This window comes from Curcuma longa, chromosome 4 (assembly GCF_044706935.1).
Source record: "Curcuma longa cultivar G26 ecotype Majalengka, Jawa Barat chromosome 4, ITB_CL_G26_1.1, whole genome shotgun sequence".
NCBI classification, from domain to species: domain Eukaryota; kingdom Viridiplantae; phylum Streptophyta; class Magnoliopsida; order Zingiberales; family Zingiberaceae; genus Curcuma; species Curcuma longa.
The window spans coordinates 17,786,670-17,804,073 of record NC_133864.1 but is presented as its reverse complement, the minus strand read 5'-3'; the positions used below and the strand labels follow the sequence as shown (position 1 = coordinate 17,804,073).

Here is a 17,404-nt window from a genome sequence, read left to right as displayed (position 1 = left end):
GTCACCACCAAATTGGAAAATCATGACGTCGAGTGTTAATGAGAGCCCTAGAGTCAATCATATGATGATTGATGTATGGACTCATTGTATCATATTTCCATATATTTATAAAGACATTTCTTTATGGTTATTATACTTACTTGTATTAGTGCCAAATAACTAAGTATAATAACGTCATTGAGTAGATCGTTCATATCTATATCAATCGATTGGTTGAATCGATGGTGAGATGATATAGAGAACACTACTCTTAATGATTCCTAGTCAAGTATTAACATTCAGGGACATTGTTAATGCGACGAGACTAGCATGTAGGCCAACACGATGACTTGATCTCACAAGTCATGGATATGAGATATCAAGTTGACACATGGGTATGCATTGGAGAATGAATACTGAATGACCCGCCATGAGAAAGTATCATGGATCATTATGTGAGTATCATATACTTTCTCATGTGACTATTAGTATGACTATTAGTCCTTGGACCTGAAGTCACCATGGTCCCAACATAAGGAGTTGTGTACTTTGGCTTCGTCAAACGTCACCCGTAAATGGGTGGACTATAAAAGCGATTACCGGGTATGTAACAAATTATGTGGAGGGATATGAGTAATGTAGATTAGATCTATCCCTCCTATATAACGGGAGTGATATCATAGTTCTTGATAGAGTGAGACCACTAAAGTGCATGACCATGCCCAAATAAGTCAACATGAGATGTTGAGCTCATTTGATTGGAGTGAGTCTACTTGGAGTTCAAGACATAGATTGATTAGAGGATGACACAGTTTATGCCTCGGTTTGATCAATCATGATATCAAGGATAGAAGGACATGGTCACATATTGTGAGAGTCACAATTGGTAGTCACAATGGTGATGTTGGATCTCAACATTCTTGTAACTTGGGTAGCAATGATGTGTTGCTAGATACCGCTCATTGTTTATGTTTCTAAATTGGTTTAGAAGCATTGCCAACGTTATAACAACCTATAGGGTTACACACAAAGGACAATTAGGTGGAGATTAGGTTCATATGATGAACCAAGAAAATTAGATTCATGTGATGAATCAAATTGGATTAAATGTAATCCAAACTAGACTAGTTGAGTTGATTTGATCAACCATGGGAGATTAGAAATCAAATTTGACTTGACTTAAGAAGGAAGACTTAATGGTCAAGTTTGACTTGACTTAATGGTCAAATTTGACTTGACTTTATACCACATCATGATCAAATTTGACTTGACTTTATACCATGTCATAGTTAAGGTTGACTTGACTCATGCCACCTCATGGTCAATGTTTGACTTGACCAATTAATTTCAAGTTGAGGTGGCATAAATGATGGTCAATGATGATGCTCCACATCATCAAGGATGCCACCTCATGGGAGTTATCAAAGGGTTGTATAACTCATGGCATTAAAGGGAGGAGTTGTAACCCCCTCCCCACTTAAAGTGGCCAGCCACTATGTTGATGAGGAATGAATTTTTTCATTCAACTCACTTCATTGCTTCTTCCTCCTTGCTCTTGCTCCTCTCTTCTCCCTCTCCTCTAGTCTTGGCCGAAACCTCATCAAGGGTGCTAGCACACTCTAAGGTTTTGGTCTCCCTCGAGTTGTCCGTATGGATACTTGTAGAGGGGAGTACACTTGACTCCCTCAAGATCCGACGAGCACCATTTGGACGAGCGGGATTTACGAAGGGATGCGCATCAAGGGTAATGCTCTAAACATATAGATCTAAAGTAGATATAGGATAGAAAACCATGTATGTGTAATTTTTATTTTCACACGGATCCTTTTGGCATGGGTTTCCGAGGTTTTCGCAATGCAAAAGCGGTTTTTGCGACCTGGAAAAACCCAACATCAAGAGCCTTCATGTTAAAATAGGGGAGGTGTTGGCCATCAGCTCTGTCCTCCAGCTCCACACCCTGCTCGCCATTTAGGCAGTTGAATGAGCAGCGACAACGATGATCGACCAGCAGTTGACGTTGGGCGAGTGCCTTGACAAGGACCACAACTTGAGCAACGACTCGACAATGTTGTCGTCGCCAACGGAGAGCTTCTTGGCGTCGCTGTGGGGTTATTGCCCAAGGTAATGGTGGTGATGGAGTAGGAAGTTGACCACAACACTATCGCCCTTAGCAACCAATTCGTGGAGGCGCTGTTCTATTACGCCAACACCCTGACCAACAAATATCAAATTGATTTAGTTGCAAAAGTGTCTAAGAATTGAACTAAGGGTAGTACAGTAAATATCAAACAAGGTTATACACTAAACTCTCTAAACAAATAAGTTTTTATGGCATTACCTAAGGTTGAATCAAACAACATTAGGTTATATTTTATTCTCCATAATCTTAATTCACTACTAGAAAAATGTTAATAGACAACGCCCCAAAGACAACGTTTTTTAGCAAAAGCGTTGTGGTATTTCAATTTACAACGTTTTTTGTCAAAAGCGTTGTCTTTTGAAATCAAAAGACAACGTTTGTACAGAAAGCGTTGTCTATTAGGGGTCAACCACAACACTTTACAAAAGCGTTGTCGAAAACGTTGTCTTTTAGTGTCGTTTAGTGTCAAATACGAGCTAGAGGTGCCAAAGACAACGCTTTTAAAAGTATTGTCGTTTAGTGTTGTCGTTGATGGTTTATATCCAGGGTTTTTTAGCGGGCGAGTCCGCGATTTCCTTCGTACGCCTCCCTCTTCTCTCCCGCACCATTTTTGTCCCTCTCCCGCTCTCGCACCTCTAGCTCGTCTTCTCCCCCGCGCCGCATTTTCGTGCCTCTCCCGCCCCCTCTCGCACCTCTAGCTAGTAGCTACTCTTCTCCCGCCCCCCCCCCTTTCGTGCCTCTCCGCTTCTCCCGCCCCTTGTTGGTGCAATAGTTGCCCCAAGTGCATTGAGTTTCAATGTTTGGCTAAACCATGTTTAAAGTTAGGCAATTCTTATTGATCTAACATGTGTGATGCAAGTTTGCAGGAAAGTCCAAGCGTAGTCTTGGCAAAAGAAAAGTCCAAGTGGGTAGTCTTGGCAAAGAAAAGTCCAAGTGGGTAGTCTTGGCAAAGAAAAGTCCAAGTGGGAAGTCTTGGCAAGCAAAAGTCCAAGTGGGTAGTCTTGGCAAAGAGAAAGTCCAAGTGGGAAGTCTTGGCAAGCAAAAGTCCAAGTGGGTAGTCTTGGCAAGCAAAAGTCCAAGTGGGTAGTCTTGGCAAGCAAAAGTCCAAGTGGGTAGTCTTGGCAAGGAGAAGTCCAAGGGTGGTCTTGGCAAGGACTTGACATGACGAAGCTGATGGAAGCATCTCAGGCTAGTGCAGGGAGGCATGAGGCTATGGGAGGTGTTTGAAGGCCGAGGTCTAGGTCAAGAGAAGCTGAAATGTGATTTTTCAGCTTCACCAGTCGACTGGCCCTGCCAGCAGTCGACTGCTCATAAATCAGACGCACACAGAAAGATCAGTCGAGCCAGAGGAAGACAGGAGTCGACTGGGAAGTCGACTGGGATTATGGATAGTCGACTGTCGCCAGTCGACTGGTCTTGGACAGTCGACTGTGATTTGAACGTTGCAGAAAATTGGCAAGCATTTAATGGCATTTAATGCAAGATTTTGTTGCCGATTGAAGGCATCAGTCGACTGGCCCTGCCAGCAGTCGACTGATGTTGCAGAGATTATAAAAGAAGCCTGCACGAGAACAACTCATCTTCTTCGCTATTCTTTCATTCTTTTGTGCTTCTTTTGTGAGCGTTTTTGTGCTCAGATCTCTGCTTTATTCCTCTCCTCCTAGACAATATTTCATATCATTTTGAGGAGATCTAAAAAGGTGTAAAGGTTTCTCCGCCTTCGAGTTTTCGAGAAGGAGAAGATTCATAGTGCATCGGGTGTGTGCGTGCGTGTGGATCCTTGGATTAGTCACCTCTGCGGAGGTGGATACCAAGTAAAATAAACCGGGTTAGCGTTGATCTCTGTCTTTCTCTTTTATATTTTTGCTTCCGCTAATCTCTGTGCAGAGAAAGATCAAGAAAAATCGAGAAACGCTATTCACCCCCCCTCTAGCTATTCAACCGATCCTAACAAGTGGTATCAGAGCAAGGTTCCGTTTCGGAGGATCTAACCATCAACCGGAGCAACTAATGGCATTTCAAGAGGGTTACAGCACCGCACGACCACCATACTTCGATGGAAACGATTTCGCCTACTGGAAAGGTAGAATGGATCGAGTTGGAGGCGACAGAAGTGTTCTTGGTATGAAGATAATAACTTCCGTAGATGTTCTTCCAATGTTCTAAATATATTAAATTGGTTGTGAGGCAGGAATTGAAACCATGTCTCTTATCGTTGTGTTACATTTCCTGCATATGTGATACTTTTCCTCTTTTCTTGCATGGTTTCTCTTAGCGTGCATCTTCAAGTTCATCACATTCTTCTAATTTGTCATACATCTCTAAGCCTAATAATACAGAATCTTGTACATTTTTGTAATGTCTTTGTTAAACCTATTTCTATGTGCCTGAGCCTGGAAACAAAAAATACTCAAATTTCTCAAGATATATTAAATCTGTATTCAGCACTTTTAATTATGGTTAATATATTAAATCTGTATTCAGCACTTTTAATCTGTATTCATGATTAGGGTTTGTCAATCTGATTATGGGTTTCAGGAGTCACAAATATAATATCAAATATCATGATAGCTGAATTATTATATTAGATTTTCGTTGGCAATGCAATGCCATCTACGTTGTTTGTGTAGGATATAGAATTAGAGAAGAGGATTCTAAGTAATCATTTCTACAATTTATTCATTATGCACTTGCTAAATCAATGTTAAGAAAACTACTTTTGGAAATGTAATATCCACCGGCATTTGTTCTAACTGGATCTCAGTTGGTTAGCCAATAGAATGGGAGAGTTCATCTCCAGACATTTGGAGCAGAATATTTGGATTGGATTCCTTCTTTTCTGCCTGGAAAGAGTATAACACTGGGGATGAGCATAACAATCAGATTTTGAGTTGGGAGTAGGTCAGATATGAATTTTGTGTGAAGTCAGTGTACCTTCCTACCCTAATTTGATTCAACATATTCATATCGTGGCAAGCTTGAACATTGACGATAGATCATGAGAACATGAGTCATTGCGGCTTGTCAAGAAATATGGTGCATCTTAACTTGTTCAGTTTGTGATCTTTTTTTTTCTCTAATCATTTTTTTTAGGCTAACAAGGGACTCCACATTTTCTTTCAGTAAAGTGGTAGGAACATCTGTCAAGAGGATATCATTTTTGAAAGACTTGTGCAATTTCTATGGGTTTGCTTGTGTAGGTTAAGGCATGAAGCCTCCCTTAGGATCTTGATCACATTGATCATATTTAGCTCTAAGTTCTGTTCTCAAGTAGATTTTAATGCCAACCGACAAAGAATATTTGTTAAACTGCCTTTAAGTTGTCTATATCTACAACACAATTGGAGCACAACAAAAATTATGAGTGAATCTTCTATGCAATAGTACTCCAATCTTTAATGTCACACAAATGCTTTCACTTGTTTGAGTTCCATCACATGTAGGGCATTGTAGTTTGGATTAAAGCACTTCTCTTTGATAATGCTCAAATGATTCCTCTCCATTTTGCCAGGTGGTGGATAGAGTTTTCTCAATTCCTATCATATGTGTAGTAACATGGTTTAAAATCTTGTACCATGTCGAGCAAAACAGTTGAAACATATTGTTCTGATAAATTATCAAAATTCGATATTACTTGAAGTCGAGATAATGTCTCCTGTGTCATTGTGTCACTCATATCGATGAATGTCATTTCATGTCAACACTTGATACCGCTTGACATGCAAAAATTGAGATAATGTTGTTATTTTTTATATTTTGTAGTTTATCTCCATATAGAATAATGTCAAAATCATAACATTCCAGATGGAAAGCTAAAGCTATATAATAATTAAACTTAACTATATAATAGTTATTTTTTTCCTTTTTCATCTCTAATTCTTTCCTCCTTCCACTTCCAATTTACTATTGCGATCGTACATTAGAATGTTATACCGAAATAATATCGTTCTAATTGAAGACCGAAGCATTGGCATGGTTGAGATTTTGAACCTGTGTAATAATGGTTGGAATTTTGTTCCAAGTAACACAAGAGTGTAAGGGAAACACACTAGTGCCACTTCTCTCTCTCTCTCTCTATCTTTACATTTTTGTGGTTATTTTGCCATGTAATAATGGGCAAAATATTTGGCATAGGGATTGCCAATGTGAAAATTTGGTTTAAGTTACCGAGTCTAAAAAAAAATTAACTCAGCTTGATTTGAGTTTAAAATTTTAAACTATATGAAATGTAAGCATAAAAACTTAATAAACTACCTAATTAAGAATAGTAAATTATCTCCAATTGGCCATCTCCTCAAAATCTATAGTATATATTAAAAGTTGTGCGCACAACTTGACTTCCTATTTTGTAGTGATGTATTTAAGCTTTAAAATTAATGGACAATCAAAAACCTCTATTTATTTTAATTCAATAAATTAAGCATGGTTCTTTACCATCCAATTAATGTAGTTCTCAACATAATTGCCGACTATTGGATGCATAAAGCTTTGAGTACTCATTAGCGAAGTAAGAATACAATTCTCATTTACTAATGTTACTCCAATGCTTGAATTTTTCTTCATGCCCATATTTTTGAATTTGCTTCAAATTAGTTAATTATTTTTCATTATTAAAATTTTCACTATTTATCAGTAAAATATATTTTCTTACTTAATAAGATATTCTTGTTGGTACAATATAATCAAAACCCTTGTTTTAAATCTAGTATCGTGTCAGTAAACGGTCGAAATGTTTCGTTTTGGTAAATTATTGAAACTCAATACCACTCAGCATAGATAGTGTCTCATTCCGATGTTTTATCTCCTTCCTCCTTTAACCTCCAATCTGTCTCTGACACTGTATCGAAATGTTGGCACGATACCGAAATAGTATCGTTCCAACTAAAGATTGAAACTCTAGCACAGTTCGAGAGTTTGAAGCTTGCTCAAAATACTCTCCATGTTTATATTCTGCTCATTCTACATCTAAAGTTTTAATATTATACAAGTATCTTATGAGATGTTGGTAAATCCTATTAATTTACCTCTTAATAGCTTTAAGAATTTTAGAATGGTGAGAATAGTTTTTGATATTAAACTTTGGGGCTAACTTAATAGAGTAAAAAATTTAATGATAAATAATATTCTTATGTAAGATATTTTTAACTAAGTAAGCAATAATGCTAAGATAATTCTCTCATTTTATATTTTATGTATAACATGCAATGTAAGGATCATCAAGTCATTTAGATAATGATCATTAGTTATTTACAATGACATTCCAAGTTGCAACACTTTCATTTTCCCTTCCCAAATCCTTATTTTCTCGCTAACTCAGATAATTAACCCAATTTACTTATTGTTTTTTACATGAACTAAAAACTTGTTAATTGATCCAACCCAAATCAAGTGGGCAAGTCCATACTTCAATTCTCTTTCATTCATAGTTGTCAAAGTTGTATTAGGATTGGGATTGGATAGTAAAACAAAACAAAGATTAGTTTTATCGGATTAGGATATGTGAAATCATAATGGACAAATTTTTTTTAAAGAGAAAGATATAATAAAATCATTTTGTATATACGATTATAACAAATATAAAATCTTGAGAAGCATGACTATTACATTTCATTACATATCTGATCATTTGTAATACAATAGATAAATAATATCATATTTACAAATATAAAATTAATATAAAAATAGATTGTAAACAATAATAAAATTGTTTTTTTTGTTTAGGTTACTCAATAACACTAGTTTGTTAGTGGATTTTTTAAATAAAAGTTTTATTATTTAATATTCATTTAATATAGGATTTAGTTGGGTCTTTAACTACATTTAGATCTTTTTAAGTTAAAGGAAGATTAGTTTTAGAATTATTGTTGATTGAGAGATATTATTTCATTCTCTCTTGATTCACAATAACTCTATCAATGCATGATAACCTCACTTATCAATAATGAGCTAGAGAAATATGATGTGGTATCATCCTCAGTGAGTGAAACTCTCTTCCCTGCCTATATGATTTCTTTGAGAATCAACCTGGATTAAAGGAAGGCTTTGCTCAAGGTTTTAAAATCATCTCAATTTGACTAAATTTTAACTTGATTTCATTCATTTTCTTTCTTAATCTGATCAAACTTTAATGGTTTCTGTCAATTTCTAATTCAATCTAACTAGTGTCTGTTTATTTTCTAAACTTCTCTAACTTTCTGAATGCTGATCTTTCTGAAAAAACTGGATCTGTCATTGCGGATACTGATCCAACATGAGCGATCCATGTTGGGCATTTGCCAATTTTGTCAACTATGGATGACATTTTTTGTCGACCTGAAGAACATGATCTTGGTCAAAATTTGGTAAAATAAATTGACCTGAAACTGAGTTGAACTTGGTTGTCATTTGTTGCATAGTTGGTGACGGGCTTTATGGAGCAAAGTTAGTTATAAGGATGACTTTGCCAACACATTATTTGAATTCTGAATAAACCATTCTCAATAATGAGCCTGAATGCAAAAGTGTGCGAGACAACACCTTAATTATAAATTGTGTAAAGTACATTTGTGTCACAATATTCCTAACATGTAAAAACTAACGAGTTTATGAGGCAGTATGTTCAGTCTTGTTTTTTGCTCACTGTCTTGATATAGTCCATGATCAGAGCTTGGCCTAGAGGTTGAATTGTTGGATTCCAGGCAAGCTTGAGTCAATTTATTGGTGAAAATATAGGTTTTTTGAAGTGAATGTAGAGGAGAAAATAGAGAACATGCCTTTGAAACTTACAACTATACCAATTTCATTGTTTTAATTTCAAACATATGTTATTTAATAATAGATCCTTAACTGATATCTGATAATGTTTTGTTTCTCAGTTCATACTGGTGTATATAATTATAATTAAGGTTAATCACATGTACCTCTTCATCAAGGGTAATCTAGGTATCCATTTTTCAAATCTAAAATCTTTTTGTACCCTCATCAGTTCCATGTGACAATTTAATATGTAAATTGAATCAAATCATAAGAAAAGTTTAGAAAAATATTTTTTGAATTTTTAAAATGTTTTGAATATCTGCTTTTGTTAATTATTATTCAATTTGTAGTGACCTTTAAATTAGGGACTAGAGCAGAAATATTAGACATGAATACTCTGAAACTCCTAGGGGCATATATAATTTTCCTATATTTAATTTAGCTGAAGTTGGATTTATTTCACTTGATTGTCTTTGGGCAATCATAATCCAGATTAATCTGGACTAGCACGTTGGCCAATCCTGCTAACTGTAATTTTGTCTCATTTCTTGGGACTTGGTTTGGTGGAGTTGCAGTATTAATATGATAATTGATGTTAGTGTTAAGAGTAACATATGGCTATAGTTGGAGTCTTTCTTTGGATGTGGGGATGGACCTGTCTATATGTCGATATATCTTCTTGATTAAACTCAAATTTTAGCATTGTTCCTAGTCTTGTTATTGCAAAGTTGCTTGGGATTTATGTAGGATAGCTTTTTTTTAAGGTTTTAGTTGGAGTCTTTGTTTGGATGTGGGGATGGAGCTGTCCATATGCCAATATATCTTCTTGATTAAACTCAAATCTTAGCATTGTTTCTAGACTTGTTATTGCAAAGTTGATCTGGATTATATATAGGATATCTATTTTTTTCTTAATTATGCTATTGTTTATATATTTATCTGGATGCATTACACTTAACTATGCAACTAAATAAGAAAATATTTGATTGACACATCATATACTTGCAAATCTTGAGACTGTGACAATGCTTCTATGTAGTTCTTTTTTTAAACAAAAAATAATTTTGGTGTTAGTTAGCATATTTTGCTCTTCTTTTTCCTAATGATTTCCTTTTGTTGCTCAAATATTTTTATGAAGGGTAGATAACCTTCTTACCTTCTACTTGGAATGTCAGGAAGCAATGGAGAAAGCAATAAAAAATAAAGTTGCAAAAGCAGTTGTACCTGCTATTGATGTGATGTTTCAGGCTCTTAGGTGTATATCTTTCCCATTCTTAAATTCTGCTTCATTTACTGTAGTTTTATGCAAAATCTAAGAATTAATATTCTTTCACTTTCTTACTGCAGTGAATTTGGGGCAAAGGTGGTTCCTCCCAAGAAGATCCTAAAAATGCTTCCTGAACTTTTTGATCACCAAGATCAGAATGTTCGTGCTTCTTCGAAAGGACTTACCCTTGAACTATGTCGGTGGATTGGAAAGGAACCTGTAAAGTCTATTCTCTTTGAAAAAATGCGGGATACTATAGGTAAGAGTTTGGCATTTTTAGTTCATGTCTTATGCTTGTACTCATTTCTAATTCTGATTATATAAAGAAAAAAGAGCTAGAGGCAGAGCTTGCTAATGTATCAGGAGTTGCTAGGCCTACTCGGAAAATAAGGTAATTTAGCTATTAGTTAATGATGTTTCTAATCTTTTCTTGCTTTTATTCTTATTATACACACTATGTTTGCTGTAGCGTTGACTTTCTGTAATGAAAATTTGAAATTTCTATATGGAAAGATGACAAGTTTTCCTTTATGAAAAATGTAATAGTTGTTTGGTCATTTTTGATGTTCTTTGGTTTACTTGAAATTGTGGGTGCCTATGATATCTCACTTATTTATGGATACCTGTGGGTCTGAATACTTATTTCTCATCCATAGCGGTAGCAGGTAGTTAATTTTGTTTGGGTTTAGATAAACACGAATATGTAACCCACTGGCATTCCTAATATGTAAGGATTTAACATAAAACATTCAATGCATGTGTATATGTGGTACTAAACTCCACAACACATAACTAATAGCTCTAATAACCCAATAACTAATGCTTACTCCAATACCAACACTCCCCCACAAACTAGGACACAAATAATATCAGTGTCTACTTTGTTACATAGATTAGAAAAAAGCCTAAAAAAGCAACAAAATTGATAAAGACACGATACTTATGTAGTGGCATGAAGACGCAAGAATTTGGATTCATCTTTCAAAGAGTTCATCGCTGGACTGTTTATGAAGCCTGGAGAGAGATATTTGAAGTTAGTTATGATGTTCAAAAGGTCCCACTATAACTCTCTCCAAAGGTCATGCTATGACATTCTTGACTCCCCCCTTAAATTGAAGACTCTACATTGTGAATATGGACGACAATTTGTGTGAGGTTTCAGTTTAAACTAGATATATTAAGGTCCAACATCCACGCTAATAATGGCGAGGTAATAATTGTTGAGTTGACTTGTGAAGATTGATGATTACTCTGAAAGATGAGGATGCCAGAGAGATATTGATTGAAATTCTGATACTACTTGAGAAGAGGATACTTGAAAAGAGAAAGATTACTTCTCTATCTTGTCTTTTTTTTACCTCACCTACAAAATCAATGTTGCTGAATTAAGTGTTAGTGGTTCCAATCATCCAAACATAACACAGAAATTTTAGTAGTAGACTTTGGTTATCAGTCATTTTACTGCAAGAGAAGTAGATGTTAGAAACTATAAACTCAACAAATCTTATCTTAACTCATGCGTATAAAAATGAAATGTATGATAAAATCGAAACTAAAGATCTTAAGGCAAAAAGGAGTAGAAAAAGGAAAATTGGAGGTGAAAGTTGTGGAAAAATAAGTGCTTTAATTCTCTCGTCTTTTTTTTTCTTAATGCTTCTATTTTGATTCACCATGACTATCGGAGGAGGATGGGAAGAAAAGTAGTGCTTATGTCAAGAGATATAGGGAAGACAATTGTGGTTTATTATGACCGAGAAAGGAGGGAGGGGGGGGGGGGGGGGGGAATGAGAAAATTTTGTTAGTGGAGAAAAGAGTGGAAGAAAATTAAGGTTTATGATGGAGGAGAATGAGGAAAAGAAAACTAGGTTTGTGACAATTAATAAAGAAAATCCTAACCCTAGAAGAGGAACCGGCTCTAGTACTAAAGTTGAGAGGATGAAATATTGTATTAGTATTGATAGTAAGAGGCAACTTTTGCATGATATAATTTTTTATGATTCAACATAATACCTTATAGGCCTCATAACTAATTATTCAGTCATATTAATAACTTATTAATTGCCATGCAATATATTTAAGACTATGAGCTTTAACAAAAAATGTTTCTAATGACTAAAGTATTATGCATGGGGCATTTATTTGCTTGCCAGTTAAAAACTTCTCAATATTTTTTTACCAGAAAGTATATTTAATCTATTTTCAACTGATTTATGAACAAATAGTCCTTGCAGATTGCAATGCATGGCTTAAACTAAGAATCTGGGATATTCAATTCATAATCAACTTTTAGACCATCACTCGTCTAACCAAATATGGCTTAGCATTATGCTCATCAGTTATGCAGTACTTCCTCCAAATCTAGTACTAGCAAAGTTAGTTTATCTTGATTCTTTAATAAAAAGTTTATATTCTTAAAATTTCTTTTAAGGTAACCTTTAGCTCTTCCAAGCCTGAATATTTAAATTTGTAGTTCAAGATTTACATAAGGGAAAGTTCTGTTCCCCTAATGTTTTCCCCAATGCACAGTCACCCCCCCCCCCCCCCCCCCCCCCCCCCCCCCCCCCCCTCCCAACTCAAAACTTACAGCTTGATATTAAAAAATGATTCCATTTTGACTTTGGTCCTTGATCACAAGTTGGAATGCCACTAGCTGTACACATGTATTTGCTTATTGGTTGAAATATCATTCTCATTTAAAAATCTAATGGCCATGTGAGAATCATACAAGGAGGGGGACTTCATTTCTGAGACTACTTACAGTTTAAGATGCACTTCATGTATGTGTGTGTATAAAATGATCATTTTGCAATATGTACATACTATGATGTTAGTTTGTGTATTTTATTAGAATAATACTTTTAAAGTGTTTTTTAGATCTGAACAAGACAAGGAACCTGAACAAGAAGTTGCTTCTGAAACAATGGCTGCTGGTGCTCCTGAAGAATCTATAACAGATGGTTAGGAAGAGTTTGGTTATTAATAGCTACCTAACAAATTCTGCTAGTAATTTAATTAAGTTTTTCCTTATGATATGTTTTTGTTTCACTTTGAGTGTTACATTGTGCTAATGTGACTTATCTTCCAGTCCCTCAGGAAATCGATGAATACGAGCTTGTTGATCCTGTTGATATTTTGACGCCTTTGGATAAGTCTGGATTTTGGAATGGAGTGGTTAGTGTTTTTGCTTGCATTGCTTCTGCCTTTAGAAAATCCTACTGTTGGGTTTTTTCTTGCATTAGTGATAATGGATATGCCACTATCTGTTTCTAGAAAGCTACTAAATGGTCTGAAAGAAGGGATGCTGTTGGTGAACTTACTAAGCTTGCTTCAACTAAAAGAATTGCTCCTGGTGACTTTTCTGAAGTCTGTCGAACACTTAAAAAGGTATATTTTGTATCATCTTAAACTTCATGTCTTTACCAACACATTTTAAATATATTTTTCTTGAGTTTTTTTATCGGCATTCTGGGTTAGGATTTATTTACTTGTCATTGGTGTTGTACCCTAGAACACGAGCATCAGCATGCTTTCTTCAGTCTTTTTTTATGCAGCTCAAGTTATTGAATGTGCTAGTCTCTAGTTGGTGTCATCCTTGTGCTTTTTTATTACCCTTTTAGACTTGTGGCTTTAATTATGGCATTGTTTGCTAAGGTAACAGTTGTTCTTCATTAATCTTATTGTACCCTTTACTGTGGTTTCAGCTTGTTACAGATGTGAATCTCGCTGTTTCAGTAGAGGCAATTCAAGCAATAGGAAATTTGGCCAAAGGTCTGAGAAATCATTTTGCTGCAAGCTCAAGATATCTGTTGCCTATTCTACTTGTAAGTTATTGTAGTTCTTGTCTTGTCCATTTTTACAAAACTGGTTCCACTATGCTTTTATTGTTGGATGCAAGGCTATCAAATTAGGCTTGTATTGTGAATCATTTTGGTGAATTACAAATCGTGACTCTTATCAAACAGTGAATCAGAAAGCTTGGATAAAAAGATAAAATATGTTGAAAATAATTTTACTTTAGCCAAGAAAGTTTTGATACCTAGAGGTATGTAAAATAATATAATATTTTAATAGCATTATAGAATAGAAAGAGTAAGTTAATCTTGATCCATAACAGTTTACATCCTCCGTTAGTAACAATACACAAATTCTTATTATTTTATGTCATTAATAATTAAAACAAAATATGAGCAATAGAAAATTTCCTCTTCAAATACAACTTAGAATTTAGATATGATATAACCTTCTTAAGTCAGTATTGATTTTGCCTTAATTGTTATTCTATGTGTTAACGTGAAATTTTATTTTTCTCAACCGTTGTTAGGGGTCAGGTTCACATGACCTATTGTGGAATTTTATCTATATTTGATTTTTTTTTTCTATTCCATGTTAACTTTGATATTTTACTCTTTGGCCATTTTACTAATATCGCACCATATGAAATTCATCAATTTTCTTGTACTATAATAAGTTTGGTTTAATTTCTAGCAAATTGTGTATTTTTAATATAATTTTTTAATGGGTTAGTTTTACTTTTATTCAGTTAAATTTCTTTTAGATTATTTTCTTTCTTAGTTTTAAAGTTTGACAAAATAAAATTCACAGTGAATCATGTTAAATTGAATTAAATTTTCACAGTTGTTTTTACTTCTCATTCATATGTAAGAATAGTATTGATTATATGTGAACTGTATCACGAATTGTGAATCATATGGTTCTAATACCTATGTTTGGATGTGTTATGTTATTTTGGCGCAAAGTTATTTATTGTTAAATTCTTGGAGAGCTGATGCTGTATAACATATAGCGAGTAATATATGCGTTGTGATAACTTACAAATGATTATTAGTTTGATGGAATATGTTTTAATAGATTGAAAAGTTTATGAAAGGGAGGACTTATTATGCATAATATAACTAAAATCAAGGCAAAGATGCAAAGCTTAAATCATGCAAAAAAATTAGAAACTTCAAAAAGCCAATGATATTTGTGGAATTACTAAAGCTAGGAAATAGAATTTAGAGGTTTGAGTAATATTAGAATATAAAAGATTAAAATTGGAAGGTTTATGTTGACAATAAAGTAATCAAGGAGAAATTAATTTACTAGTTATATAAATAAATTTCCCTAGTCAAATTAGTAGATGAAATTGTGCTAATTAGTACTTGTATAAGTAGAACATACCCAATGGTTTAATTGAGGAGAGAAACTTTAGAAACTAAGGATTTGAATTAGAAAGGATAATGTATTAATTGTTGTTTGAACGATAGAAAAGAAGTGGAGGAACATTTATGATGGATAGTTATGTAATCTTTCTAAGAATCTTGGATTTTTTATTTGACAAATGAAATTGCTCCTTTTTGCTTATACTGAAGTAGATAAGGGAATTGGTTGCTTTCTTTTCTCCCTTTTGTCATCTGGGCTCCCTTGCTCTCGAGTAGACTCAAAATAAATGTTGGCTCATATATTTGGAATGTAAATTTATGTTTGTTATCATCTTTGCTGGTTCAAGATTGTTTTTTTTTACATAGGCTTTCTAATTCCTACTTAAATTATGTTTCAAATTGTCATTCTAATCATCATACAAATTTAATTTTTTTTCAGGAAAAGTTGAAGGAGAAAAAGCCGACTTTGACTGATGCTTTGACTCAAACTCTTCAGGCGATGCACAAGTCTGGATGCTTAATGTTGGCTGATGTTATTGAAGGTAATTCTTGTCTTACAACCAACATATGGCACAATTCTGTGTGTCACATCTGATGCATGAATCGTTTATATTTTTAAATTTGTGTATTTTTTTCAATTAGTAAATACCAACAATGGCTATATTTATACCGATTCCAAGCTAATTCCTAATTTTTTCAGCCACTCTATCATGCTAAGTCTATGCACTTGTTTTGAATAACCAATGTTTCCATGTTTGTATTTTGATGATGGATGTTCAGTAACTTTTCTATTTTTAACCTTTATGTTTGATCAGATAGGGAATCTGTACTTGAATCCTTTGTCATTCTCTTGAAAATGAATAAGTTTTCTTTGACTAGGTTTAACTATTGCATCTAAGACAGACCATACAACTGTCTTTTTTTTTAATTATGCAGCAGAAGGTTGATGGCGTTCTATCAGCTAATCCCTATTACCTTTATGTTTTTTGTGGTGAAACTAATAATTCATATGGTTTGTGATTAAATTAGTAACTCATTGTCATCATCAGCAGCTTTCTGAATAACAACTGCTTTTTAGTCATGCAGCTTAGAAATTAAGCCATATTACCTAAATCTTCATGATGAAATTTACTTCTTTCATCACCATCATTATGGTTTTTCCCAGCGACTTAGGGTTGGCTGCATTAGTCATATCCCTCCATCATGATCATTAGCTTTCAGAACGACCAACTTTTATTATGAAACAGATGGTGGATTTGCATTCTAAGTTTAACCTTTATTATCTATATGTTTCCATTATGAAATTAGTAACTCAAAATTGTTTGTTCTCTTGATATCTGTTATGAATGCCGATATGGAGCTTCAACTTGTTACCTGACAAGTTATATTGGATGTTTTTAATGTGGAACAATCTTTTGTTTGAATGTATCTTGTTTTCATTACAGATGTAAAAGTGGCTGTAAAAAATAAGGTTCCACTTGTGCGCTCGTTGACACTGAATTGGGTCACCTTTTGCATTGAGACAAATAATAAAGCTACTATTCTTAAATTGCACAAGGATTTTGTGCCTATGTTTTTGGAGGTCAGCAAGAGAATGTTTTGTTTATTCTTAAAACAAAACATGGCTTAGTTAACTAATTGTGGAAATTGTGGATATTTATTTGTGATTCTTTTATAAAAATTTGAAGAGCCTCAATGATGGGACCCCTGAAGTGAGAGATGCAGCTTTTGCTTCATTAGCGGCTATTGCTAAGGTACAAGAGAAATGCTTATTTTTCCCCCCACCAGTGGATAAAATTATTAGATTATATTCAGAATTTTTCTAACCTTGTATTTTAATTCTTTAAGATGGTTGGCATGAGACCCTTAGAAAGGTCATTAGAGAAACTTGATGAGGTTAGGAAAAAGAAGTTATCTGATATTATTGGAGGCCCTGGTAGTGGTGAGGCCCTAACCTCAGGATCAGGTTTGAATATTTTCTGATGTTCGTGACAAATCCAATAGTTTTTTATGAGTTTTTTTTCTTCTGATTTTAACATTCTTAATTTCTACTGTGTTTATCCAGCTCCACCCTCTAATTCAAGTACCAGCTTATCTGGTCCTGGGGTGAGTTTTTATTTT

At 34.4% G+C, this 17,404-nt stretch overlaps 1 protein-coding gene across 1 annotated transcript in view; it reads left to right on the top strand.

The window, feature by feature from the left end:
• Positions 1–10,445: 10,445 nt before the first annotated feature.
• The window catches only part of LOC141827202 (protein MOR1-like), a 7,204-nt gene continuing 245 nt past the window's right edge, over positions 10,446–17,404 (top strand). The window contains exons 1-10 of the mRNA XM_074714440.1: positions 10,446–10,512; positions 12,996–13,078; positions 13,207–13,292; positions 13,392–13,505; positions 13,823–13,942; positions 15,723–15,825; positions 16,729–16,865; positions 16,972–17,037; positions 17,132–17,249; positions 17,349–17,389. Of these exons, the coding sequence (XP_074570541.1) occupies positions 13,042–13,078; positions 13,207–13,292; positions 13,392–13,505; positions 13,823–13,942; positions 15,723–15,825; positions 16,729–16,865; positions 16,972–17,037; positions 17,132–17,249; positions 17,349–17,389 (822 nt within the window). The 5' untranslated portion in view covers positions 10,446–10,512; positions 12,996–13,041. The remainder of the gene's footprint in view (positions 10,513–12,995; positions 13,079–13,206; positions 13,293–13,391; positions 13,506–13,822; positions 13,943–15,722; positions 15,826–16,728; positions 16,866–16,971; positions 17,038–17,131; positions 17,250–17,348; positions 17,390–17,404) is intronic.